General features: G+C 42.6%; 1 protein-coding gene and 1 pseudogene across 1 annotated transcript in view; both read right to left on the bottom strand.

Moving 5' to 3' along the window:
* EIF2AK4 (eukaryotic translation initiation factor 2 alpha kinase 4) overlaps positions 1–27,035 on the bottom strand; it is a 100,530-nt gene that overhangs the window by 11,171 nt on the left and 62,324 nt on the right. Inside the window, exons 21-32 of the mRNA XM_054716364.1 lie at positions 26,664–26,900; positions 24,824–24,899; positions 24,077–24,198; positions 21,682–21,731; positions 20,546–20,714; positions 19,175–19,291; positions 16,790–16,855; positions 13,513–13,683; positions 12,992–13,126; positions 10,624–10,731; positions 9,905–10,033; positions 8,092–8,178 (exon numbers count right to left, since the gene is read on the bottom strand). Of these exons, the coding sequence (XP_054572339.1) occupies positions 8,092–8,178; positions 9,905–10,033; positions 10,624–10,731; positions 12,992–13,126; positions 13,513–13,683; positions 16,790–16,855; positions 19,175–19,291; positions 20,546–20,714; positions 21,682–21,731; positions 24,077–24,198; positions 24,824–24,899; positions 26,664–26,900 (1,467 nt within the window). The remainder of the gene's footprint in view (positions 1–8,091; positions 8,179–9,904; positions 10,034–10,623; positions 10,732–12,991; positions 13,127–13,512; positions 13,684–16,789; positions 16,856–19,174; positions 19,292–20,545; positions 20,715–21,681; positions 21,732–24,076; positions 24,199–24,823; positions 24,900–26,663; positions 26,901–27,035) is intronic.
* LOC103287473 (ATP synthase F(0) complex subunit C2, mitochondrial-like) lies at positions 25,682–26,173 on the bottom strand (annotated as a pseudogene).

Here is a 27,035-nt window from a genome sequence, read left to right on the forward strand (position 1 = left end):
AATTATCTGGCCCGAGATGTCAAAGTGTGGCTGTTGAGAAACCCAAGTCTAGACTAGAATAGCTTATCATAGATGACAGAATTAAAAAAAAAAAAAAGGCTAAGACAAACCCGCTCCTACTTAATTTCATTCTTTCACATATTCTTCTCCTTAAACATCCTCTGGTCAGTCACCAAGGTTTCTACAACTCCTCCCTCTCCTTTTCAAACCCAAGTCCTGTCATCCTACTTTTATGGTGCCTGCCCTTTCATCTCCACTTGCACACACAGCACTCAGCCTTGGCTTGGGGATAGCCTGATATTATTCCCATTGCTATCCCTGTCTTCAATTTTCCCTTGCTCCTTTCCATACTACACATCCCTGCAGGTTAATTTTTTTCATATACAATTCTGATGTCCCCTTCTGTTAAAAACATACACTGGCTCCCTATTAGTAGCTAAATAAAGCCAAAATTTTTTTGGCTCTCCATGATCTAGCTAGAACCATTCTCTCCTGCTGAAGTCCCCTTCTTCTTCTTTTTTTTAAAAAAATATATTTTTATTGATTTCAGAGAAGAAGGGAGAGGGAGATAGGGATAGAAACATCAATGATGAGAGAGAATCATTTATCGGCTGCCTTCTGCACGCCCCCTACTGGGGATCGAGCCCGCAACCTGAGTATGTGCCCTTGAGTGAAATCGTACCTGGGACCCTCCAGTCCACAGGTCGATGCTCTCTATCCACTGAGCCAAACCAGCTAGGGCTCAAGTACCCTTCTTTATAATCCTTCTGCTTTATCCAAAACAGACATTGAGGGTAATACCAGAATAGTTCTCCGCTGGTCTGACTCTATCTTTCGGACAATCTACAGAAATAACTACCATTGCCTTTGCTATTCCTTCTGCTGAAAAGTCCCTTTCAGCACATACCTATATCCTGTCCATCCATGAAGTTCCAGTATAAATGCCACCTCCACCCTGTAGACATCCTTGCTACTTCTGAAATAATCTACTAGGCTGATGAACCCTCAGAGAACTTTCTCTGTAAGACCTTCATGGCGTTGAACATTTTCTAGGTCATAATCATGCACAAATGTCTTATGTTTCCTACTAGATTACAGGATCCTTGACAGTAGGGCCTGTGGCTTAATGTCCCTGTACTCTTCTTGGGCCTCAATTTAACCCCTCCCACAATGAATGCTTAAAATGCATTTGCTGAATGGATGAAGCGATGGCTTGCCCTTCAAATGTGAAGGTGATGCTATCGATCCATCATTAATAGAGGCAGAATCAAGACTGAAAAGAGCTGGAGATGCTGGAACAATGCTGAAATGAACAAAATCATATTTAATGGAGATAAATATGAAGTCCTGAAATTAAAGCCTCATTGTGGAAGGCCAGCCAGACCTGGTAATAACTGTGAAAAGCCTAATGGGTTTAGTTGATGATAAATTCAGTATGAGCCAAAGGAACCACATGGTTGCTAAGAATTCACTTACAGGCTGTATTAGGAGAAATATGGTATCTGGATGGAGGGAGGTCAGAGACCCTTTCCTTTTAATCAGAACATGCTTAGAGCACTCTGTAAAATTTTAGTATCACATTTAAGGACAGACACTGACACAGTGAAGTATGTCTAGAGGAGGTTAAGAGGGTCAAGGACCTGGAAACCATGTTATGAGGAATGGCTTCAATACGTGCAATGTTTACACCGGAACAGAGGACAGTTAAAGTGGCATGGCAGCTGAGTCCTAAGATTTATTTGCAGGTAGCTGAGAGAAGTAGGAAAAATTAGATTTGTTACCTCGACTACCCCAGAGGGTAGAACTAGGACCAGTGATGGTACCTATTGGGAAGCAGACTGTGAGTCAGGTTTCTAAAAGGTGCTAACCATAACAGCAGTGTGTTATGGCACTGGAATTATCAGCAGAGGCTGGACAGTCATCTCCTGGTAATACTGCAGGAGCAATCACTGCTCTAGACGAGGCCTGATCTGTGGAACGTAGGGTAACTGATGATTTTGTGACTAACAAGCAGACTGCCAGTGGGGACTTCCAAATCTGTCCGTGAAGGATTAACTACTACAAGAATTGCCCTCCTGCCTTAAACTAGAACACCAGATAAAACATAAACAATGGTTTTCAGACATTGGACAATGAGCAGTGGAGGACTATTATCCTACAAGAGGCCCAGGTTATTGTGTTGAAGAAGTTTGCACACTGCAGTGCCGGGGAGGGGCACCTAAACAGAGACTAGGCGTCTTGCTAAATTGAAGTTTAGGCAGGCCAAGTTGGCTACAAATTGTAGGGCAAACGACCAAAGAGGAGGGAGCCACACACTCACAGAGAAGTATTTCTGAAGCTCTACAGAGGAGTCCACTCACATCTTTGGCAGAGGTGCTGACCTGGCATGGGTGACAGGAAACCATCCACAGCTGAAGAAACAACCACCAGAAATAAGTAGGCATAATAATTTCTGGAATCACAGGACTGGGAATAGTTCTTGTCCTTGCCAGAGTAGAGGGATCTCATAATAAATAGGGCACGAGGCAGAATCCTCCAAAGGGCACTGCTAGGGACTAAATTAGGCCAAGACTAAAAGTTGCCCTGAACCTGCCCTAACAAAGCTTAAAATCAAGCCTGGAAAGGATCAAACAGAACCCAAAGATCCTAACTACATTCCAGAACAAAGGTCAACAGAGCTTACGGGAGCATAAGAAAACCCAGCACCCAAAAATGTAACATTCATAATGTCCAACAACCAATAAAAATTATTAGGAATGCAAAGTGCTAAAAAATATGACTCATAACCAGGTGAAAAATTAATACATAGAAATAGCCCCAGAAATGACAGAGATGATGGAATTAGTAGACAAGTACCTTAAAACGCCCATTTTAAATCTTATAAAGAATGTAAAGCAAATAAGAACCACAATGAGAGAAATGGAAGACATAAAAAAACCCACAATGTAACTTGTACAGATGAAAAAAAATATAATATCTGAAATAAGAAATGCACTGTATGGGATTAACAGCAGATTCGAGATTGCAGAAAAGATCAGGGTCTCATTCAAAATAAAGCAGCGGGGAGAGAAAAACAATAAAACAAAAAAGAGTCCGAGCTGTGGGGCATATAAAATAATTAATAGACTATAATCAGAGTCCCAGAGGGAAAGGGACAAAACATTTGAAGAAATAATGTCTAAAAAATGTCCAAATTTGATAAGTACTATACATCTACAGGTCAAAGAAGCCCCGAGAAACAAAGAATACCACACTGCGGCATATCATATTCAAATCGCAGAAAGCCAATGACAAAAAAAAACAACAACCCTAAAAGCTGACAGGAAAAAAGGGATACATTATATTCAGAGGATCAAAGCAAACATTTTAAAATAGGTTAGGAGATCTGGCTTCACCCGTACCCAAGGACACTTGGCCTCTCCCAGACCCAGGGGCACGTGGCCTCACCCGGGCTTAGTTGCACAAGGCCTCACCTGGATCCAGGGACACATGGTCTCTCCCGGACCCAGGGACGCTTGGCCTCTCCCAGACCCAGGGCCACTTGGGCTCACCTGGGCCTAGGTGCACGAGGCCTCATCCGGATCCAGGGACGCATGGTCTCACCCGGACCCAGGGACGCTTGGCCACTCCCAGACCCAGGGCCACTTGGGCTCACCCGGGCCTAGGTGCACGAGGCCTCATCCGGATCCAGGGACACATGGTCTCACCCGGACCCAGGGACGCTTGGCCTCTCCCAGACCCAGGGCCACTTGGGCTCACCCGGGCCTAGGTGCACGAGGCCTCACCCGGATCCTGGGACACATGGTCTCACCCGGACCCAGGGACGCTTGGCCTCTCCCAGACCCAGGGCCACTTGGGCTCACCCGGGCCTAGGTGCACGAGGCCTCACCCGGATCCAGGGACACATGGTCTCACCCTGGATCCAGGTGAGGCCTTGTGCAACTAAGCCCAGGTGAGGCCACGTGCCCCTGGGTCTGGGAGAGGCCAAGCGTCCCTGGGTACGGGTGAAGCCAGATCCTGGGTCCGGGTGAGGCCGTGCGCCCCTGGATCCATCCGGGTGAGGCTGGGTCCCAGGCCCGGGTGAGACCACGCGCCCCTTGGGTATGGGTGAGGCCACGTGCCCCTTAGTCCAGGTGACGCCGTGCCCCTGGGATCGGCCGAGACCAAACCAGAGGGAGTCAGACCTCCATTACCACCATTTGTCCACCATCCAGAGCTGAGGGGTCAGTGCTGACATGTACACATAAGGAACTACTGGACATCGAAATTGGGTCTCAAAAGAACTGTTGGTCCAGGGGGAAGCTCGCTACAGATTGATTCATTTGCCTGTCAGCATAAATATTATTGCTTGTCTCACATTCAGTTCTTATTAGTATATATCTAGTGACATTTAATCTCGTTCATCTAGAGGAAATGATGAACAACATAGACTGAGGAACAAGAACAGAACCAGAAGCAAGGAGGCATCGATCGGACTATCGGGCCTCAGAGGGAGGATACGGGAGGGTAGGGGGAGGGTGGGGGGAGGGGGAGAGTTCAACCAAAGGACCTGTATGCATGCATATAAGCCTATCCAACGGTTAAGTTCAACAGGGGATTGGGGCATGCGTGGGGAGAGGGGTGGGATGGGAATGGGGGGATGAGGACAAATATGTGACACCTTAATCAATAAAGAAATTAAAAAAAAAAAATAGGTTAGGAGACAACAAAACACATCTTCAAAGTGGAAAAGAAAAATTATAAATCTTGAATTCTATACCAGCAAAAATAACTTTAAGAAATAAAAGTGAGCCCTGGCCACATGACTCAGCCGGCTGGAGCACAGCCCCACATAACAAAAGGTTGTGGGTTTGATTCCTACTCAGGGCACAAACTCGGTGGCAGCACAAACTCAGTGGCAGCGCAAACAGGAGACAACCGATCAATGTTTCTCTCTGGAGTCGGACCTCCGTTACCACCATTTGTCCACCATCCAGAGCTGAGGGGTCAGTGCTGACATGTACACATAAGGAACTGGTGGACATTGAAATTGGGTCTCAAAAGAACTGTTGGTCCAGAAAGAAACTCACTACAGACTGATTCATTTGCCTGTCAGCATAACTATTATTGCTCGTCTCACATTCAGTTCTTATAAGTATGTCTCTAGTGACATATGATCTCGCTCATCTAGGGGAAATGATGAACAACATAGACTGAGGAACAAGAACAGAACCAGAAACAAGGAGGCATCGATCGGACTATCGGGCCTCAGAGGGAGGATAGGGGAGGTTGGGAGGAGGGGGGAGAGATCAACCAAAGGACTTGTGTGCATGCATATGAGCCTATCCAACGGTTAAGTTCAACAGGGGGTTGGGGCATCCGTGGGGCGGGGTGTGGGATGGGATTGGGGGGGATGAGGACAAATATGTGACACCTTAATCAATAAAGAAATTAAAAAAAAAATGTTTCTCTCTCTCTCTCGCTCTCAAAAATAAATAAATAAATAAATAAAAACATGTCCTCGGGTGATGACTTAAAAAAAGAAAAGAAATGAAAGTGAAATGAGGACTTTTTCAGGCCAATAACAGCTGAGAGAATTCATCACCAGCAGACCTACACTAACCAGAAATATTAAAGGAAGTTCTTCAGGCCGAAGGAAAATTAAATCAGAATGATATCTGGCTTAACCCAAAGGAATAAACAGTTCCAGAAATGGTAAATATGTGAGTAAATATAAAGGACATTTCCCCCTTATTTAAAAACCACTTTAAAAGATAACTGACTAATTAAAACCAAAATATTAACAATGGGATTTATAACATAAGTAGAAAAAAGCATTAGGTAATAATAGCACATAAAATTGGGAGCGAGAGGAAATGGAAATATTCTGTTGTAATATTATTCTGTTGTAATATATGTGAAGGTGCATGATATTTTTTTCAAAGTACAATGTGATAAGTTAGAGATGTGTACTATAAACCCAAGAGAAGTCACTAAAAAAATCCCACCAAAAACAAAGAATTATAGTCAGTAAACCAATAGTAGAGTTAAAATGGAATAAAAAATAATTTAAAAGAGGACATGAAAACAGAAAAAAAATGGAAAAAGGACAGTAAAATAGTAGTTTTAAACTCAACCATTTTAATAATTGCATTACATATAAGTGGTTTAACCACACCAATTTCTAAAAGGCTGGGTAACAAAGCAAAACTCAACTAGTGACTGTCTCCAAAGAACCTACTTTAAATATAAAGACACAAATAGAAGGAGAATGATAAGCCATGCAAATACTAACCAAAAGACTTCAGAATAAGAAATATTACCAGGGATAAAGAACATTTCATAATTATAAAGAGCTCAATTCATCAAGAAGATATAAAATCCTAAATGTGTATTCACCAAATAACAGTTTCAAATACATGAAGCAAAAGTGATAGAACTAAAAGGAGAAATAGATAAACCTACAATATAGCTGGAGATCAATGCTCCTCAGTAATTGATAGAACAAACAGACAAGTAAGTTAGGAAAAACAGAAGATTTAAGCAATGATATCAACTAATATGCGCAAATTGATGTTTATGAAACACTCCTAACAATGTAGAATACACATTCTTTTCAAGTGTACATGAAACATTTACAATAACAGACCATTATTTAAAGGAATGAAATCACACAGAGTATGATTTCTGGTCACAAAGGAATTAAACTAGAAATGGTTAAAGAAATATATCTGGAAAATACCCAAATATTTGGAAACTGAAACACACACTTCTACTAGTAAATAACCTATGGATAAAAGAAGAAATCATCAAGGAAATTAGAAATATTCTGAACTAAGTGAAAATAAAAAGTACTAAATAAATTGTATGCAACTAATGCTATATGTAGAGTGAAATTTATAGCATTAAATGCTTATACTTAGAAAAGAAGAAATTATATAATCTGTGATCTAAGCCAGGTGGCCAGCATTTTTTTTTTTTTTCCTGTAAAGGGCTAGATAGTAAACATTTAAACTTTGCAGGCCACACACTGTCTCTGTCACACTCTTTTTCTTTTTAAACCAAGAACATAAAAAGGGTTTGTGGCCCACAGGCCATGCAAAAATAGGCTGTGGGCTGGATTTGACCTGTATGTAGGTTGTAGTCTGTCAAACCCTGATGTAAAGTTCTGTCAGAGAAACTAGAAAAATAAACTAAATCCAAAATTATCAGGTTAAAAAAATAATAAAGAATAGAAATCAATAAAATAGAAAACCGATAAAAAATAAAGAAAACTCAGACATCAAAAGCTGGTTCTCTGAAAAGACAAAATTGATAAACCTCTGGTCAGGCTGATCAAGAAAAAAAAGATGGGAGACATAAATTACCAATGTCAGGAATGAAAGAGGATATCACTACAGATCTTATGGATAGTGAAAGAACAGGGAATATTTGGGAACTTAGATGAAATGGAAACATTCTAGGAAAGATACAAACTACCAGAACTCACTCACGAAGAGGCAACCTGAATAGCTCTATACCTAAGCCCATGTGGCTTTATTGGTGAACTTCACCAAATAAATGAGGATTAAATAATACTAATTCTAAACAAATCTTCCAGAAAACACAAAAGGAGAGAACACTGTCCATTTCATTTTATGAAGCCAATATTACCTTCATATTAAAACTAGACAAAGACATTATAAGAGAAAAACAAGGAGAAAAATGTTTTGTTTATTTTCCCCTTTAAAAACAGAAATAAAGGTTATGAAGTAGTTTCAGTTTGAGCATTTTTAATTACATGCAACACAGTAAAACTGGTTAGTAAGTAGCCAGAGAATATGCCAGTCAGCAGTATCAGCTCTAATTATTATTATTTTCTTGGATGAAAAAGAAAACAAGGGAAGAAAATTAGGAAAAAACTACAGCCACCGTTATTTTTTTTTAAGCTCTAAGGAAGTGTTCAGAGTCTCTCTTTCTTATTTTATATTCTCTCCAATAATGAGTCCAGCAATTCAGAGGGAGAGCAAAGTAATGGATTTCCACGCACAGGCAGGTGGGAAGTGGGGTGCTCCACAGTTAACAGAGCTTTGGAAATCTACTGAATTGTGAAAGATTTTCTCTGGTCTTTACCTTGACATGGCTTCCTTCTTTATCTGACACAAGGGCCACATAGGTGATTTCATGATGTCGGCAGTACTCCTGTAGTTCCTCTTGGGACTGAAACAAATGAACAGTGTATGAAATAGCACAGAGCACCTGGAGCCGCTTCAAGGAATTAAAAAGAATGAAAACACTGTGTTCAATTGTATTCTCAAAGTGAACATGCTGACTTCAGGGGTTATAAATATTAAGCCGAATTCAAGGGAGGAATGAGACCTCTTTTGCTTTCATTACTTTCACTATTGTTTTAAGGGTCCATGGGCAGTGTGGTCAGGACACAGTAAGAGGTTTTCAGAAGCTTCAAATCTTGAGGGAAGGTGCCAGAAATTATAACACACACACACACACATAGACACAGAAAAGGCCTTTGAGGAAAGCAAAGGCAACAAAAGAAATAGTGGAGAGTGAAAAGCAGAACTGAATCATAAAACAAAGAACATGAGAGGAGAGAAGCCTGCAGGGGGATGTCACATTGCAGGACTGAAGTCACATTACTGGGTTTATATTTTACGGTAAGACAGAGCACTTCTCTAACAACTTAGGAAACAAGTTAACAAATGGAAGAGATACTGCTCTGGAAAATGATTAAAAATTATCGCACCTGAACAACAACAAAATCATCGCACCTGGCCGGCGTGGCTCAGTGGTTGAGTGTTGACCTATGAACCAGGAGGTCATGGTTCAATTCCTGGCAGGGCACATGCCTGGGCTGCGGGCTCGATCCCCAGTGTGGGGCGTGCAGGAGGCAGCCGATCAATGATTCTCTCTCATCATTGATGTTTCTATCTCTCTCCCTCTCCCTTCTTCTCTGAAATCAATAAAAACAAAATTATTGCTCAGCCTACTTCTGACATGAATTTTTATATAACACAAAAATGGACAACAGCAGCTTCATAAATGACTTGGCAGGTGATGTGAAAGGAGCAGGAGGGAGGGAGGGGGCTCTGCTTCCCCAGGCGTCTCTTCAGGATCTGGGGCACCTTGAGTGTGGGTAAACGTGTACAACTTGGATGATCACCCAGGGGTACAACCCCTTCTGTGATCTGCTCATGGCAGCAAGAAGTTAGTTATCTAAAGGCCCCACGTTCTAAAGGATAGGCAAGTATTCAGTCAGCTATGGGAGGTCTGAGGATATAAAGCTACAAACACACTAAACACAGAATGCCCTTGGGAAGTGTGGTAGGGTGGATAATGGATTGTAAAGGTGTCCATCCACGTCTTAATCCCCAGGTCCTGTGAATATATTACCTTATATGGTACAAGGGACTTTGTAGATGTGCTAGCGTTAAGGATCTTGAGATAGGGAGATTATCCTGGATTATCTGGGTGGGCCCAGAGTAATCACAAGGGTCCTTATAAGAAGGAGATAGGAGGGTCAGAGTTAGAGAATGTAAGGACAGAAGCATAGGTCAGAGAGGACAGGAGATGCTACTCTGCCATGTTTGAAGATGGAGGATGGGGCTATGAGCCAAAGAATGCAGGAGCCTCTAGAAGCTGGAAAAGGACTCTCCCCACAAAGCCTTCAGAAGGAATAACCCTATTGACACCTTGTGTTGAGTCCAGTTAATACTGATTTCAGACTTTTGAATTCCAGAAATGTAAGCTAATAAACTTGTGTTGTTTTTAGCCACTAAGTTTGTGGTGATTTATTACTGCTGCAATCAAAAACGAATACAGGAAGCAACTGTAACCTCAGAGATAGAGTTTGAGAACCCAAAGTGGTAGAGGATGATTCCCCATGGAAGCCATGACTATTTGCATTCCATTCACTGTGCCTCATTACCTGTGACCAGTCATACATGATTTCTGCTGTGATTCCCGCCGTCCAGAGTTTCTGGGTTATGTTGATGGCCCTGGACATGGACATCTGGCCAACACTTACGACCAGGAGGTCACAAGAGCTTATTGAAACCTGGATCAGAAACAGAGTGATGACATTAGAGGAGCCAGACTACGGGCATGTAGGCGGGACCAGCCCCAGGATGGACGCAGCCCTCATACGAAGGCCGGCATTTTGAAATCTTGTACAGCAACATATGGGCGGAAGCCTTTACTTCAAAATTATATAGTAAAATAGCACAGTAAAAACCTTTAATATTTGTCATTTAAGATAGCTATTATTTCAAAACTACCCTCCAGGAAAACTAATCTTGCTTGAAACACAAAGGAAAAAGAACCATTTTTAGCTCTGCAGAGTACAGCAGGATTTCTGAACAAGGGGTTTTGATATGAGCCTGTTAACAACTATAACACCTCACACCTACAGAGCTCATTACAGATGAAGAGCGAGGCTAGGAAAGGAAGGATGGATTGTCGAGGTTCCCCAGCTAGAGGCTAAGGACAGAAAGAAGGCAAGGACTCACAACAAGTTTTTGGCTTGTCTATCATGGCAAAGAAAATCTACCAAACCCAAATCTATCACTGCCACATCTGGGCTCCATGTAAATGACGATGGAATGGAAGACGACTCAAGGCACACTGGAAAGCAAAGCCGGTACTTACAGGTTCTTCCATGTTGAGGACAGCAGCAGATATCTTGTCTATCGCTATGCTGACCCCAATGGCAGTGGGAACTGGCCCCAGAGCCTGTGGCCCTCTAAACTGGGGAATCTGCAGAGGAAGACACACAGTTCTGGTTACGAAATAGAGAAGAAATTGAAATTACGGGCAAAGCAATGATTAGGGTGCATGCACTCTCAGCAACTTATCATCAAAGGGTTCAACAAACAGTCGCACGCGCGTGTGTGCGTGTGTGTGTATGTGTGTGTGTGTGTGTGTGTGTGTGTGTGTGTGTGTGTAAGAGACAGCAGCAAGCCCACATGCAAACTTAGGTAAATGTGACATCTAGAACTGTACTGTTCAATAGGGCAGCCACTAGCCATATGTGCTTGAGCACTTGAAATATGGCTAATCTGAACTGACATGTGCTATATGTAAAATACACACTGGTTGCAAAGATTCAGAATTTAAAAAAAGTAAAATATCTCATTAATAATTTAAAAAATTTTGATTACATGGTGAAATAATACTTTGGATATATTTTATATTAAATGAAATACATTATTAAAATTAATTCTACCTGTTTCTTTTTACTTATTTTATGTTACTATATAATTTAAAATGTAACATATTTTTTTTCATATATTTTTATTGATTTCAGAGAGGAAGGGAGAGCTAGAGAGAGAGAAACATCAATGATGACACAGAATCATTGAGTGGCTGCCTCCTGCATGTCCCCTACTGGGGGGGATTGAGCCCGCAACCCAGGCATGTGCCCTTGGCCGGAATCGAACCTGGGACCCTGTAGTCTGCAGGCCGATGCTCTATCCACTGAGCCAAACCAGCTAGGGCAACATATAGGTTCTGTACCCAAGATGGATAAGTCCACTTCTCCCTATTCTTATTGCTAAGTACAGCTAAAAATCCTGGACACTACATAAAACAAATATAAAAAGATTCTGAAGTGAAGAGAAGGCAGCAAACTGGCCAGAAACCACATGACATGTGGCTAGTTCCCTGGGTTTGGTCTTTGCCTCATATGTCCTAAATTGGGTGCCAGAGAAACTGGCAACCCAGACATGCCAAGGAAAAACAATAAAAAAGCCCTGATGAAAACCTGCTTTTTCTGGCTAAAAGACCACACAAGAGGCAACCCAGTAGGACAGAAAACTTTTAGATAATACCTGCCCTATTACAGCCAAGACACATCATAAATAAACCTCAAACTAAAGACAAAAAAAAACAAACAAACCACACCTCTTTAAAACCATCGAGTGAGAATCACTTTTCCTATAGTGAAAAAAATAATTCAAATAACAGCAGATTTCTCATAAGAAACCAGAAATGTTGAAGAAATACAACAGACTTTCTTCTTCTCTTGAGTTTCTCAGAGTTTGACAATCAAAGTAATAAGCATAACACTTTCTGATATGGATCTCAATGTATGTAGAGGAAGCATTTAAGACAACTACATGATAAATGGGGATGAAATAAAGGGATATAAAGGCAGATAAGGTTTCTGCAATTATACACATACAGTAAATCAATGTCCATTTCCTGGTGTTGACATTTCATTAGGTTACTAGTAGCCCTGCGCACGAATCCGTGCGCCAGTAGCTCTCTGCCGCCCTCCTGTAGCTCTCTGCCCACTGCCCCACCCTCCTGTAGCTCCCCCCGCTCCCCTCTCTCCTTACCCCCCTCATAGCTTGCTGCCCTGCCCCCTCCTGTAGCTCTCCACCACCCACTTGTTGTTCACTGCCCCACCCTCCTGTAGATCCGTGATCCAGGTTGTACGTGGTCAGTCATTACGCCTCATGGCGTAATGGATAATTAGCAAATTCCTCTCTTATTATATAGGATGCCAGGTTTAACCATTGGAAGAAATTGGGTAAAAGTTACATGAACTTCTCTGTACTATCTTTGCAACTTCCTATAAATCTATAATTATTTCAAAATAAAAGTTTAAAAACATTACAAGTGTGGTTCACAAGACATTTCTATTCTAGATAAAAGTTATGTTTAGCTTGGTGTGGCTCAGTTGGTTTGAGCATCGTTCAGTGCACTGGAAGGTTTCGGGTTTGATCCCTGGTCCGGGTGTGTACGGGAGGCAACCGATAGATGTATCTCTCTCACATCGATGTTTCTCTCTCTCCCTTCCTCCCTCTATAAAATAAACACACACACACACACACACACACACACACACACACACACACGCCTGTACTCAGAGGTAAATCAACAAAGATATACAGGTGTTCAACTATACTATTGGTTCTATTTTTCTGTAGGTTTGAAAATGTTCAAAATAACAAGTTGAGGAATAAATGAAATTAAGCCAGAACAGATCAACAGATCTGGGGCCAGGCCTCACCAGCAGGTCATATCTGCCACCAGCTGCAAGGATTTCAGAGATAGCCCTTTGCCTCCGTCTGATGAACGCCACAAACTGGAAGATGATCCCGCTGTGCTGCTGCACCTTGTAAACCAAGCCCAAATTGATCAAGACCTGCCAAGCGAAATGCCACACAACCGTATCAAAGGCACTGTTTTCCATCAATAGCATCAGAACAATCTATTTAGCATAAACCAAATATTCAGTAAGATCTGGTACAAAGTCTGTTTCACTATAGCCCGCCAAGTAAGAGAAACTGCTGTCTTCTCTAAGGCTAAATGACAATAAGAATTGCTGCACAACAGGAATCGAGATGCTTGCACAGAAATTCTGATTGAAGACAAAATTATTACTAGATATCAAATGTTGCAAAATGTAGAAAGCAGAGCTTTTCTGGAACAATAAAACACTTATTAGCATTAATACAATAAACCCATTTCCCTCTTGTGCTGTTATTAACACTACAAATCTGAACCGACAGAATCAAACAATTGCCAAACCTGTAACTTTATGCCAAGTTTCTTCAACAGCCCAACAACCTCCTCTAGATCTTTTAAGCCATACTTCACCAGCTGGGCAACGCCCGTTTTCTGTTTTATTAATGAATTTATTGTTGGTGTTAGATCTTGCAAATCTCCCTTCTGCTCAATAAATTTGTAGAGTCGACACAGCTAGAAAGCAAAGAGGCACAGTTAGCTTGCAGTCCACAGCAGGGAAGACTTCCTTTGCACTGGGTTTCGTACACATACCTCCAAGAAGAGGGTTTGGTAGTTGAAGGTCATTTTAGCCCTTACCACAATCCCAAATGAGGATTATCCTTTTCCAACAACTCTAAGGCGCCTCATAGAAGTGCTTCAGGCACCTGCCTCCTCACAAGTTCATTTTTAAGCCACACACTTACTCATAGTTAATGCTGACCCCAGCAGAGCAGTTTCGTTCTAGCAGAGCTTCCATTATATTTTCTTTCTTTCTTTTTTTTAATTTAAATTCTTTATTGTTTAAAGTATTACGTAAGTCTTCTTTTCCCCCCACTGACCTCTCCCCGGCTGCCCCCACCTCCCCTCCATTATATTGTCAAGCCAATAGTGTTCCCCTTTCCATCCTCATTCTCATGAATTCCGATTCCTACAGCCATACAAACGGGGGGCTGGGGACAGGAAGGCAACGTCTGACTTGTTCTGTCTAATACCACACCAAAGCAGTCAGAAATCCCCTCTCCTCCCTCTGCCTGACCGATTCCTATTTGTATCTGGCGGGTGCAGCTAGATGTCATCGCCTGCAGGCAGCCTCCTGGTCTTTCAGACCCTGACCCCAGCTCCTGGCTCTTGCCACCTGTATACATGGTCCTTCCCAGGAGAGGGTGGGGGCTAGCGATGACCTCTCTGCGGCCGGCACAGTCGCTGGCACAGAGCAAGTGAGGAGGCAATAACTGGGATCATAAGACCAGAGAGAAAACTTCCAGGAGCTAAAGTGGAAATTATTAAGAAGCAAAATTGTAGCTATTTTAAGGCTGTAGGCAAGCAGAACCTGGTTCAACTCTAAATTGGCACCTGGAAATTAAGAGTTAAATGAACAGTCAGCTTAATATAGTTTCACATAATCATAAATTATTTTTTAAAAATAAGAATGTTAAAATCTCTTTACTAAAGATAAAATATTTTAATTTTAAAATGGTCTCATTTAATTATTTTCTCTTAATAAAGTAATTTCTTCTCAATAATTCTAACATTAAATTTCCCCATTAATAAAACACCAGAAGCACTAGAGTCAACACCCTCAGGGTTGGGTCCACCCCCTATCATCATCTAACGCATGCCACTTTGTACAACTCACAGTATCTCTTTGGGCCTCAGTGCCTCATCTATACTAATAAAAGGGTAATATGCTAATTAGATCAGGTCGACTGGACTTCTGGACAGTTAGGAGGTGGCCAGGCCGGCAGGAGGGCAGTTAGGGCATGACCAGGCCAGCAGGGGGGCAGTTAGTGGGCGACCAGGCCATCAGGGGACCAGTTAAGGGGTGATCAGGCTGGCAAGCAGAGGCAGTTAGGGGCGATCAGGCAAGCAGTTAGGAGCCAGTGGTTCCAGACTGTGAGAGGGATGTCCAACTGCTGATTTAGGCCCCATCCCACAGGGCAGTCGGACATCCCCCGAGGGGTCCCAGATTGGAGAGGGTGCAGGCCGGGCTGAGGGACCCCCACCCCTGTGCACGTATTTCGTGCACCAGGCCTCTAGTTTGTAAATAAGACAGGGCCAGATATTTGAAACTGTTTTGCAGCATTCTACTCTTGTTTTTAATGTGCTTAGAGTTCCATTTTTAAATAATGAGAGTACCAACTGCCTTTATTAGATACTAATTGTTCCATTTTAAACTAACTGAACACATAACTTTGAATCAATGCTTATCATCATCAAATGACCAGTGAATAGAAATTTAGCGAAAAGAAGCTAACACTTTAGCAACCAATGCAGCTTCATGTGCAAGTGTGAAATAGCTTTGAAATAGGACATTAGTTCAAAGAACCTTTTGGGCTTAAACCTTCGGGTAGGGAATTACTGAATCGGGCAGTTTGTTGAGCAGATTCTTTGTGCTATTTATACATTCCACTATTTGTGAACATAGTATGTGCTGTGTGCATGTCTAGGGTTTTATGTAAATACCGTTTTTTGTATTAGAATGCTATGCCATTGGATCACTTTGCATATCATCAATATCTCCTCCAATATTTAACATTTAAAATCTAACCTAGCTGAATTTCTAGAACTCCCAGTGCTATTTATCTGGTCTACTTTCCCTCCCTGCAAACTGTAGGGGTGATTTCTCTCAACTGTGGTCTCTGTGTGCCTGTGAAACTGTTTTAAAGAGCTGAGGGTGAATACATGCTACAGGTGTCCCCTCATGTCTCTCGCTCCCCCGCCCCCTCATGTCTTTTCAAAGGCCAAGCCTAATTAAGAACTGAAAGCAGTCTGCAGACTCCTCAACCCACTCATTCTCTCCCTAGCTCTGCCTGACCTGAGTATGGTCACATTTTAACCTCTCCCATGTATGAGTTCTGCTGATCACAGGATCATGTCTGTCCAAGGGCTACAGGGTTCTGGAAAGGTTTTTACAATCTCTCTTCCTATGTAAATATTCAGAAAAATGTAAGAAATCCCTGTTGTCTTCTGCGTTGCAGCAGCTCAGTTAAGTGTGGGTGACTATGCCCAAGATCTGGGCCCAATCTGATGCCGGTAGGGAGAATACAATAAACCTGGTTACCCCGGGAGACGTTCCTCACGGCCAGTGGGATCAAACACAAGAATTTAGGAGCAGGAAATGTATCAGGAAAGCAAGAGCCTTAATTTAGTTCTCAGGTGTTAGAAGACCCTGGTGGGGAGGGGTTGCAGGATGGGTGGGTGCCCATTCATCTGCAGAGCTCTGTGCCTCATTCTAGTCCCACAGAGTCTATTTCAGAAGAGGAGAGCTGGTACTAGGTCTGCTCAGCAGGAGGGCCCACAGGCACGCCTTCACAAGGGTGTGAAGAGGGTTCTGATGATGGAGAAAGAACAGGATGATTACAGCACATTAAGCCGCAGCGTGGAGAGGCTTTTTTTGATCTCAGCACTGGTTTCTCTCTTCCCTTAGTCCCATGTTGCCATGGTACCTATTAACACTCAGGGAAAACCGTCTGTGAGGCAGCAGGCAGTGCTGCTGGCTGACTGCAGCAAGAATTTGGTGACATTTTCTGGTCTCACAAATTCACAGAGAGCTGTAATAACACCATGAGAAGGTACTTACACTATTAGGAGACAAAGACAGATTACAAAATTTAGCTTCCACTTCTCTCCTCGTCAGCTTTTCTGTCTAATGTAGAAGAAAAAGGTAAAATGAGAGGGACCAAATGACCCTGAACAAGGTACAATTTCCAGGCTAATTCTGTTAAGTACAGTCTTCATTTTGGATAAACTACTCCTAGTCATGAAAGATGTATTAATTCTGTAATTTACAAAAGATTTTTCCCCCAATTCATATAAAACTTATCATTATTTTAAATTGTGAAAAACCCTTACATGAAAGAATTAAAAAGGGGAAAGTTGCACTTGCTGAATGATGAGGCAACTCTGAGGTGGACAGGCCTGACCAGCGCGTTTCTGTTTGTGCGGGAGGGAGTCAGCTGATCTGTCCCCCTGGTAAAAACCACGGACGGACAGGCTCCGCATTTCACCCCACGCTGGCAGTTGGGCTGTGGCTGTGGGGTATGAACAAGGCTGACCTGAGGCCTCTGCAAGACCCCTGGGGCCAGTGTCTGACTGACGTATTGTATCTGTCACTGCTACACAGCAGCAGCATTTTGGGGGAGGAAAGAACCACTAGAAACGGACAGTAATGTTAGAGGCCTCGAGGTATACCTGACAGATGAAAGAAAAGTTAGGTAAGCCTTTTGGTGTATAAAAAACAATTTGTTTCACTATTTGTTCTGCCTTAACCAGAGACTGGTACTGTTAGTTACTGAATCTCCTAGATGCTTATTTGTTATAAAAAAATATTTAACAAGAAAAAAATTATAAAAGATAAGTAAGCATTCACCTCCATCCCAGCCTCATAATATCACACGATTTAAAATTTTCAGCCCGGCTGGTGTGGCTCAGCTGGTTGAGCATTGACCCATGAACCAAGAGGTCACTGGTTTGATTCCCGGTCAGGGCACATGCCTGGGTGTAGGAAGCGGTTATAGGGTTAAGCCTCGGACTGACCTGCTGGCAAAGTCGCAAACAAGTCCCAGCTTGGAGGGCTCAGTCCTCTAAGCATAATTAAGCTTGATCTTGTGACTGATCCCTAGATCTTTCCTGGGTAGCTAGTGGGCTGTGGGAGGGGCAGCAAGTGCTGCCAAAACAAGTGAAACTTACAACAACATTGTAGATTACCTTGTTTGTCCCTGATTATAAATAAAGCCTCAGCTTTGCAGTCTGGATCTGTTCTGTGGCCTCAGCAAGACACAGAAGATCCACCTAGACCAGTGATGGGCAACCTTTTGAGCTTGGTGTGTCAAACTTCGCCAAAAAACTGAGCATAACTCGGGTAGTGTGTCACTTTGAGGAAAAAACTAACTCCAAGACTCTAGTCATAAATGTTTCATCCTCAGGAGCAGCAAATGTTTCATCCTCAGCATGCGGCCACGTGTCATCAGAAATGGCTACGCGAGGCAGTGCTGACACGCGTGTCATAGGTTCGCCATCACTGACCTAGACCCAGCTTTTTCTCTTTGTCTATTATTTCTCAATCCCTGGCCGCCTCTACCAAGAACCAATTTCATCTCTCTTTCCGTGCTGGCCATGGAAAAGGGAGATCCCCGCCATGTTTGGCCCCCGCCACATCAGGCCCCTGCACCTGGGTTGCGGTCTCAATCCCTGGTAGGGGTGTACAGGAGGCGGTCGATTGATGTTTCTATCTCTCTATCCCTCTCCCTTCCTCTCTCTCTAAAATAAAAAAATATATATTTAAAGAAAATAAAATTTTCAGTGTTTTCCCTCTGGACTCTACTATGATGTGGCTAATTATGAAGAGGAACTGGAGGTGCCACTGCCCTGGTCCCACAGGAAAGAGGTGGTAAATGAAGCTCCAACAGAGATTTAAACCACTCTTCCCAGTTCAACCAATCCAAATCTATAAATGACTTTGCTGGTAAGCACGGGTAGGCTGGAAGAATTAAGGGCAGGGAATAAGTCTTTTATCTCAATATTAATACTCCCTTCTCTTGGCCTCTGTAAATTAAGTATAATAACAGCACTTGTGAGGATGGAGTGAGTTAACTCACGTAAGAAGATTAGACTAATGCTTGCCGCATGGGTAGGTGCTCAATAAAGGTCATTATTAGCAAGTATCAGGACTGATTTTTTGCCTCCAGAAGTAGGTTAGTGAAGAACTTTATTATCTTACAAATGAAATAAGACAATTTGGTCTTTATAAAATCAGAAGTTACCCTTAAAAAACCCCACACACACCCTGGAAGTCACTAGTCCAGAATAAAAGCTCAACTTGTTAACTGTTGATATAATCAGAGAATTGGTTCTTTTACCTTACAGCAATGAGGGAAGGAGATACAACTCTAAATTCAATGTTATGGCTACATCACTAAGAAAATGCTCATGAACTATCATCAAGTGAAAGTAATTAAATGCTTACCACGGCATCATACAGAATAATGTAGACTTGACTGAGTTTATCTTCTGGGATCCCACAGTGTAAGAGTATTGCTTTCAATAACATGGTATGGTTCAAGTAAATACTGTAATTTCTTTCCTAGGATACCCCCCCAAAAAAAGAGACTATTTTAATTATAAAAGCAATGTAGGTACATGACCAAACCTAAGATCTCACTACCAATTTACGACCCTAACACATGAAACGACTGAGCGTGAAAGACTGAATTTTAGCATATTACTTTCTAGCTTATTTTTTCATATACATCTTTTTCATTTGTTGTAGTCAAACAGTATAATACCATTCAACACTTTATTACATACATCGAAGTACTTTGGCGTTCAGCTATGTTAAAAAGCCTGAGCAAATTCAGATTTCAAGAGGGAAAAGGCCTGGTTCAGTGGTAACTGACTTTGTAAGCACAGGTTAGGGAAATAGCTATCCTTACTTTTGTCAATTAATGAGCGTTCCGAGCTGCGAGCTGTGTCCTGAGCTCGGTGCCGTGGGGCATGCAGAAAAGTGGGCACAGGTTCTGCCCCAAAAGAGCACACACCCGGGCGAGTTCTGCCTCTGAGAGCACGAGGGTGAGGGTGCTTTACCTTCCCCTCAAATTCCCCCCTAGGCATGCTACTTTGTCTTTCTGCTAAACTGGCTCACTTCTACTACCTCTGCAACTTTCTAAATAAACTTTCTCTTATAGTTTGAAAAAAAAAAAAAAAAGAGCACACACTCTGACTGAACAACTAACAACCAACACAACTCAAGGCAGCAGGTGATGTCTTGTGTCAAGTGAGAGTTGAAAAGGAAAGGGGGCCAGTCCATCAATGGGGGAGCAGTCAGGCTTCCTGGGGAAAATGGGCCAACCCCATGGCTGGGTAGAGAAGTCTTTCAAGAGAAGGAACTGCGATGGGAGTGAACAGCGCAGGCCCATGGAATCGGGAGGGAAGGCCTGAGAGCCAAACCTCGGGCTAAGAGTAGTGGCTAGGGAGCATGCAGACATGAGGAAAAGTGAAGTTGGGGAGTTGAGAGCTCAAGTATAGGAGGGACCCACCAAGGGCTCTGAAGAGGCCATGAACCTGCTAAAAAAAGCATCCTAGGAATCAGCCTAATTTCTTCCATTTTGGAAGAATAGGCAGAAAAGCAACACCCTTCCCTCAAAACAAAACAAACAGATAAAAACAAAGGCTGTTCCTTTCAAGGCTGAGGTAAGCGCCCGGGGTAAAACTCAAAAGCAACATCATCAAACTCTTGTGCCACTTTAGTGACAGTGATTCACTGTCAGCACAGCTGGGGTGCAGCTCTGATGAAGGACTCGGTGGGGGAACCTCAGAATGTTAGAATGCAGAAAGGAACCTGAAGGGCTGGAAACTCTTGGATGATTTCGTAGATAGTGTAGATGACTTCAGCCGTGGGCAGAGAGCTGTTGGTGGTGGAGGTGACGATATCAAACGCACATTCCAGAAGTTCTTTGGGATGAAATCGGTCTAATTTGCGAGGTCTGAACACACGTTCTATGCAGTACCTGGAGAGAGAAACCTGATTTCTAAGGCCATTGCTTACTGGAATCAAATACGCATAAGACGTTTTTGAACAAGATAAAAGTAACAGCTATGAAAAAATTAATCAGTGGTATGACAAAGAAAGCCTAAAGACAGATTTCCCCAGAACAGTCTTGCCTTATGGCCTAGGTTCCAATTCCCAGTTTTCATTAAATGTCTGAAATAGAGATGACATTTCACACAAAAATAACTTTACCTAAGTGCTTGCTTCCCACACAGTGATACCCACACCTTAGGACTATGACTATTAATTGTTCACTTGCAGCTGAGAATAAAAGCATGTAAAGAGCTGTGATTTCTTTTGAGGAAAGGAGCCTTAAAGTAGGGTGCCTCGCGGATGACAATACTGTTCCAATTTATGGAGACCTGGGTGTCAGAGCCCTGTGGTATCTGAATGTACAAAAACTTTCCCGGTGCTAAGTGCCCGGAGCTGCTGGTGTTCAGCACTCCTGCTGGTTAATCCTGCTGGTTCAGCACTGCTGCTGATGGTTATCCCACTAATAACCATCAAAACTCCACTTCCCTACACACAGCTTTTGTTCCGTTACCTATGCAGGCAGTTTTCACGCAGGGACCACTGGCCATTTGTCCCTCCAATTAAGTTTTAAAAGGGGCCATCAAGAACAGCCAGATGTTATTTTTCCAAGCTACTACTCATGAAAATAATTAGTGATGTTGCTTGGGGATATTCAGCAGTCACAGAACAGACTGCAGGAGTTTCAGTACCCACCCAACTGCCACCTTCCTCCCGAAGAGGAGGCTGACTGTCCTCATCGCTTTATAGAAAGGGCTACGTGCCTGGGTTTTTGACCATATTCCAAACTCAATACTTAAACCCCAAATTCTTTGCTGTATAAGGATCACAGGAGATAAAACATTCTTCCTGGGTTTTTCCCCACATCCACCAATGAAATCCTCATTGTTTCTTACCGTTTTAAATTCAATATATTATTTCTTGCCACGTATCTTGCAAAAGGAACCTGAGAAACAAAGTGTCAAAGGTCAATGTCAAGATGTGTCAACTAGCACACTCCTTTTAGTTTTTAAGTAACAGCTTCATTGAGATGTGACTCATATACCATAGAGTTCAACCCTTTTAAAGTGTACAATTCTGTGGTCGTTAGTACATTCACAAAGCTGTGCACTGCTTGTCATTCCTGTTCCTTGAAATGTTCCTGACTGTGTCAGTCAGCAGCAGACCCCACTGCTGGACATAATAAGGTTGGTGAGACTTATTCATTGTGGTATTTTTTAGGTTTTTAAGTTTGAGAAAAATTCACTTTTAGTTAAATATACTCTGCCAAATTTTATTATGCCAAGTTAAAATCAGTGCAAGTTATTTGTGAAACATTTTAAGTGTCATTTATGATAATGCAATCAACATGGGCATTATCTCTTGTGATGAATTTCTTGATTTTCCTACCGATCTTTTAGGAGAAATGTTTAATAACTACCCACTAATAATCATCAAAACTTATAAAACCATTTTCAGATTGTCCCAAGAGATCTGAGAGCATCGTTAACCAATGGGTTAAATTCTAAAGGGTAATTACTTTTTATCTTTTGTAATTGACTATCAGCTCACAGAAAAGGAGCTATGTTTAAAAATTTATATTTTCGTCTCCTAACATCTAGAGAAGAAGCAACCAGTTTTAAGTATCACTGTGTAAATGTCTGTACTCCTACCCTTCCTTTAACAGAGCCCAGCTGTCTGATATGCTATTGACTCACTTCTCACTCAAAATAATCCCAAATCACTTTGCTTACTGTATAAGAAAAACAAGCCAAGAATATGGAAGAATTTTTTCTTAAACCGGAAAAGCAAAACATGTTATTGCAATAAGCTGCACCACAAAGGTATGAAGAAGGAAATGCCTTGATTCCATGCCCTCCCCAGTAATACACAGTCAAAGATTCAGTGTATTCCTTGACACTTCACTCTGTGGTGCTACAAACAAGCTGGCGTTTGTGGCCGTTCACATGCACGTGAGGGCATGTTTATACCACACACACACCAGATGATGCAAACATAGTGCACCTTATGCACACACTCGGTTGTTGTTTTTTAAGTGTCTCTCTTTCTTTATAATAAAAATAGGGTCATATTAGAGTTCCTTTGAAACATACTTTTCCCCCTACCTAACACTACCCTATGGACATTTCTACAGATCAAATATAGATATGGGTATAACTAAATACATATACATGTATTTTTATCTTATACCTCTTTAATATTCCATAGTAAATTATTCAACCATTTTCCTATAGATACACATGCAGTTTTCAGATTTTGACCACCACAATAATATAGCAATAAACATCCTTTTAATATTCATACACCAATGCATTTGTATTTTTCTTTAACTCAATTCCTCACAGTGGAGTTCCTGGTTCACAGGGTATAGTTTGTGTATCAGAAACATTTTTTTTATTTTAGTAAATACTTTCAGATTACTTTTCTAAAGGTTTAGCGATTTACATTCCCATCACTCTTGGCATCTCTGGGTATTAACTGAAATATTTTTGCCAGTCTGGTGGGTGAAGTGGAGATAGCTTTGCTTGCTATCTCCTCATTATTAGTGAGGCTGTACACTCAGAAGTTTATCAGCCCTGTGCATTTCTTGTGAGAATTTCCTGGTTATACCTTTTGCTCATTCCTCTACTTATAAGTGCTTTCTGTACATTAGGAGTATTAAACTCGTGTCTGTCTTATGCACGGACAGTGCTACACATGGGCTTGTCAGCAGCCAACCCTGTGAGTGAACAACTGGTAAGAGTGTTGTCAGAGGGAACCCTGGGGACCGGAAGGAAAGCAAGCATGAGCAGATTCCAGCACAGCCCATTAGCAGACACTGCTGTTATAAGAATTTAGTTGTTCTAGACATTAACATGTTAGAAAATTAGCAAAGATCTGCCCAGGAAGTAGATAAAAACTCCACGTATTTGTCTCAGCGGGCCTGGTTAATGTGCTAAGGTCATTCGGCAGAGCTCAACCACGAGGAGCAGACATGGCACCTGCAGTGCAGGGTTCAGTTTCTAGGGCCAAAAACACTTCCTTGTGCGATTAACAAAGTGGATGTACACAGGGACAAAGGATTACTGAATTCCAATAATGCCCTCACCCCAACAACTTCCTTGAACATATGTCTCCTAAGGGCGACATTTAGATTGTAAGTTCAGCAACAAAACAAAACAAAACAAAAAAAACAAAAACAAAAAAACACCCCAAAACAAAAAGATTGGTGGGAGTAATCCTTTAACAGACATGCCAGCCCTACGACCAGACATGGCATCTGAACTGCCAGCAGAGTGTACCCAGCCTCACCCTCAGGTCGAAAGGAAGCATCACCAGCATCCCGCTGTGGTCCATGAATAAGGCGGCCTCGTTGTGCTCGTATATTTGCCTATTTCGGGGAAGCAGTAGTGGGGTACACAACTGGACAGCTCCTAAACCAAATTAGAAAAAAATAACTAATCATTTTTCCGAGGAGGCAAGTTAAAATGAACACAAACCTGACAGTCGGGTCCCCTGCTATGGGGACTGTGGAAATCATCACCAGTCTATGGTCAGTTCTCAATAGAGAGCTCCCCTAAGGTTAACTTTGACAATCTAGTCATATTTCTGACTCCGTAAACCAGCTGTACTTTAGTGGCAAGGTTGTAATATTAAAATGTTTCTCCTTAACAAGCTGGATTGTACAAATAAGCTTAAATTTCACATGATGTCAGTTGCTTGTAATTTAATTTAAAAGTAAAATATAATTGCACCCAAACCCATTAACAATACTTTTTTCCTTTTAAATATATTTTTGTTGATTTCAGAGAGGAAGGGAGAGGGAGAGAGAAACAGAAACATCAATGATGAGAGAGAATCACTGATTGGCTGCCTCCTGCACGCTCCCCACTGGGGATGGATCCCACAACCCAGGCATGTGCCCTTGACAGGAATCGAGGGATCCATCCTCAATTAGTACTATTGCCCTAGCAAAACCAGCTAGGGCAATAGTACTTCTTAATGATGAAAACAACAACATCTTTTAAGAAGGCATATGATTTTTTCAAAAGTATATACCGTGTCTTTTAAAGATGCGGATGATGGTCTCACACACATGCTGCTGCATCTTGGCTATACGGATTGAAAAGTTGCCCTAAAAACAGGATCAATTAAAATGTTATCAAGGGTTAATCAAAAGGATCACCTAAAATATTAATCTGTGGCTTTCATTACATTGCTTGTTCTGAGGGTCACTGAAGAGATTTCAACATGTTAGTCCCTTTCTGAACATAGTCAGGTTAGAGAAAGCACAAGTCTCACAGCACGTCCTGCTTGCGGAGGGCCAGCTACGTTCAGAGTCCAAACTCTTAACCAGGCTGGTATTTGCCCTTCCGAGAGAGAGCTAGTCAAATACACACATTCCCCCTAAGGACTCTCGGCGCCACCGTGGAGCAAGCAAACCCCTAACAGCATCAGGCCCTCTCCCACAAGCTAAGGGATTCACATTAGATATTTTGTAAAGAGCTCTCCTTTTCACTTGCTTCTTATTAGGGAAGTAGCACTATGTCACTAGAGAAAATTTAAAAACAACGGAGAGGCAAAAAGACAGGAGTCACCCATAATTCTGTATCTTTCTAATATTGCCAGCCAGCAAAATCTGTTTGACCCCAACATTTATACTGATCTACCACAAACCTTCTCACTTCCTCTATTGCTCTTTGAAAATTATATCATATTTTAAACATACAGACAATATAACAAAAATCTGTTATTCACCTACTCAACTTTATCAAATTTCAACATTTTGCTATATTACTTCAGATAATTTTTTCTTATTATTTCAATATTTATTTGTCTTCCTTCTGTCAAAACCTGAGCCAACCACTTTCCCCAGGCTACCTGGGGAGGTACAGGAAAAGGACACGAGAGAAAGAACTATGGGAGGTGGAGACAGCTCCTTCCCATGGCGAAGAGGATGAGAAAGGCCACCATCAGGCAGAGGAGCCCCATGGCCTCTGAGAGGGCAAAGCCCAGATGGCGTAGGAGAAGAGCTGTTGCCTCAGAGAAGGGTTCCTGGCATAACCAACGATCAGGCTCCCAAACACAGTCCCAACTCCGGCCCCAGAGCCGGCCACCCCTACTTTGGCAGCCCCAGCCCCAATGAACTTGGCTGCTGTGTCGATGTCCCTTGAAATGACACTGGTTTGGAAGCTGCGACTAGAAATAAGCGAGGTCAGGGGACGTGGGCTGCCAAGCTGCTGAGGCTCTCATCTGCAGTGTCTCTGGTCATTTCAGCACCACTGCAGACAGTGACCGGCTCAGCTGAGAGGCGCTCCTGACCAAGGAGGGGTGCAGACAAACGTGGCGCAGGCATACATTTTCAGGGGATGAGGGGAGCTGCTCCCAGTGCAGAGAAGACAGAGAGGGGCGGGGGGCAGATACATTTTTTTTTACCCTCTTTTTTTTAAAGAAAACACTGACAGCTCTCAACCCTGGCTATCCTTCAGAAACCAGCTGGGAGCTTTCAAACAGATTCTTCAAGTACCTCACACCTGGAGATCCTGTCACTAGAATGGGCATCTGTATTGTCAAAGGGTCTCCCCGGAGAGTCTGACGTGCAGCCAGCACTGGGAGTTACTGGCTACCTCATCTGTAGCTGAGCTGGCCGATGTCTTTGGCTGTGGACAGCTGGGCCAGGTCAGTCTCTAAAAGCACTCCTTCTGATCTCCTGGGGGGTGGGTCAGACATTCCTTCAAATGGTTCTTCCCAGAATACAAATGCACACGTTTTGCATACACAGACCTCAGATTAAGAATTTATGTTGGAGGCCTTAAAGGAATCCATGAAAAATTAGAAACTGACTTGATCCTTCTGTGAACCAGGTACAGCTCTCTATCGAAGCCCTGCTTAAGCCCACCTTCAGTATGTCGCTGTCATAGGTGTAGTCGATGGCAGGGGGGATGCGCTGGGAGAAGATCTGGGCCATCATGGTGCGATAGGCCTTCCCGTCCACGTTGGCCAGCGTGTGGTGCAGCACCTCGTGCAGCTCCGACTCCTCCATCTGCGGTGGGGGCAGCAGCTCACTCTTGAGCAGTTCTGTGGCTGTGGGCCGCTTTGCTGGATCGTGGTTCAACAGCCAGGAGATGACAGATTTCTATAACAAAACCCAGGCATTCCAGTGAGGAGAAGCAACAGATGGTGCTCAGGAATTCTCCTGACAAGCCGGTGGTTGCTTCCAGTCAAAGACAAGACACCATACTTCTTGCACTGAGTGGGTGCATTTTCATTT

The sequence above is a fragment of the Eptesicus fuscus genome, chromosome 5, assembly GCF_027574615.1.
Source record: "Eptesicus fuscus isolate TK198812 chromosome 5, DD_ASM_mEF_20220401, whole genome shotgun sequence".
Taxonomy (NCBI): Eukaryota; Metazoa; Chordata; class Mammalia; order Chiroptera; family Vespertilionidae; genus Eptesicus; species Eptesicus fuscus.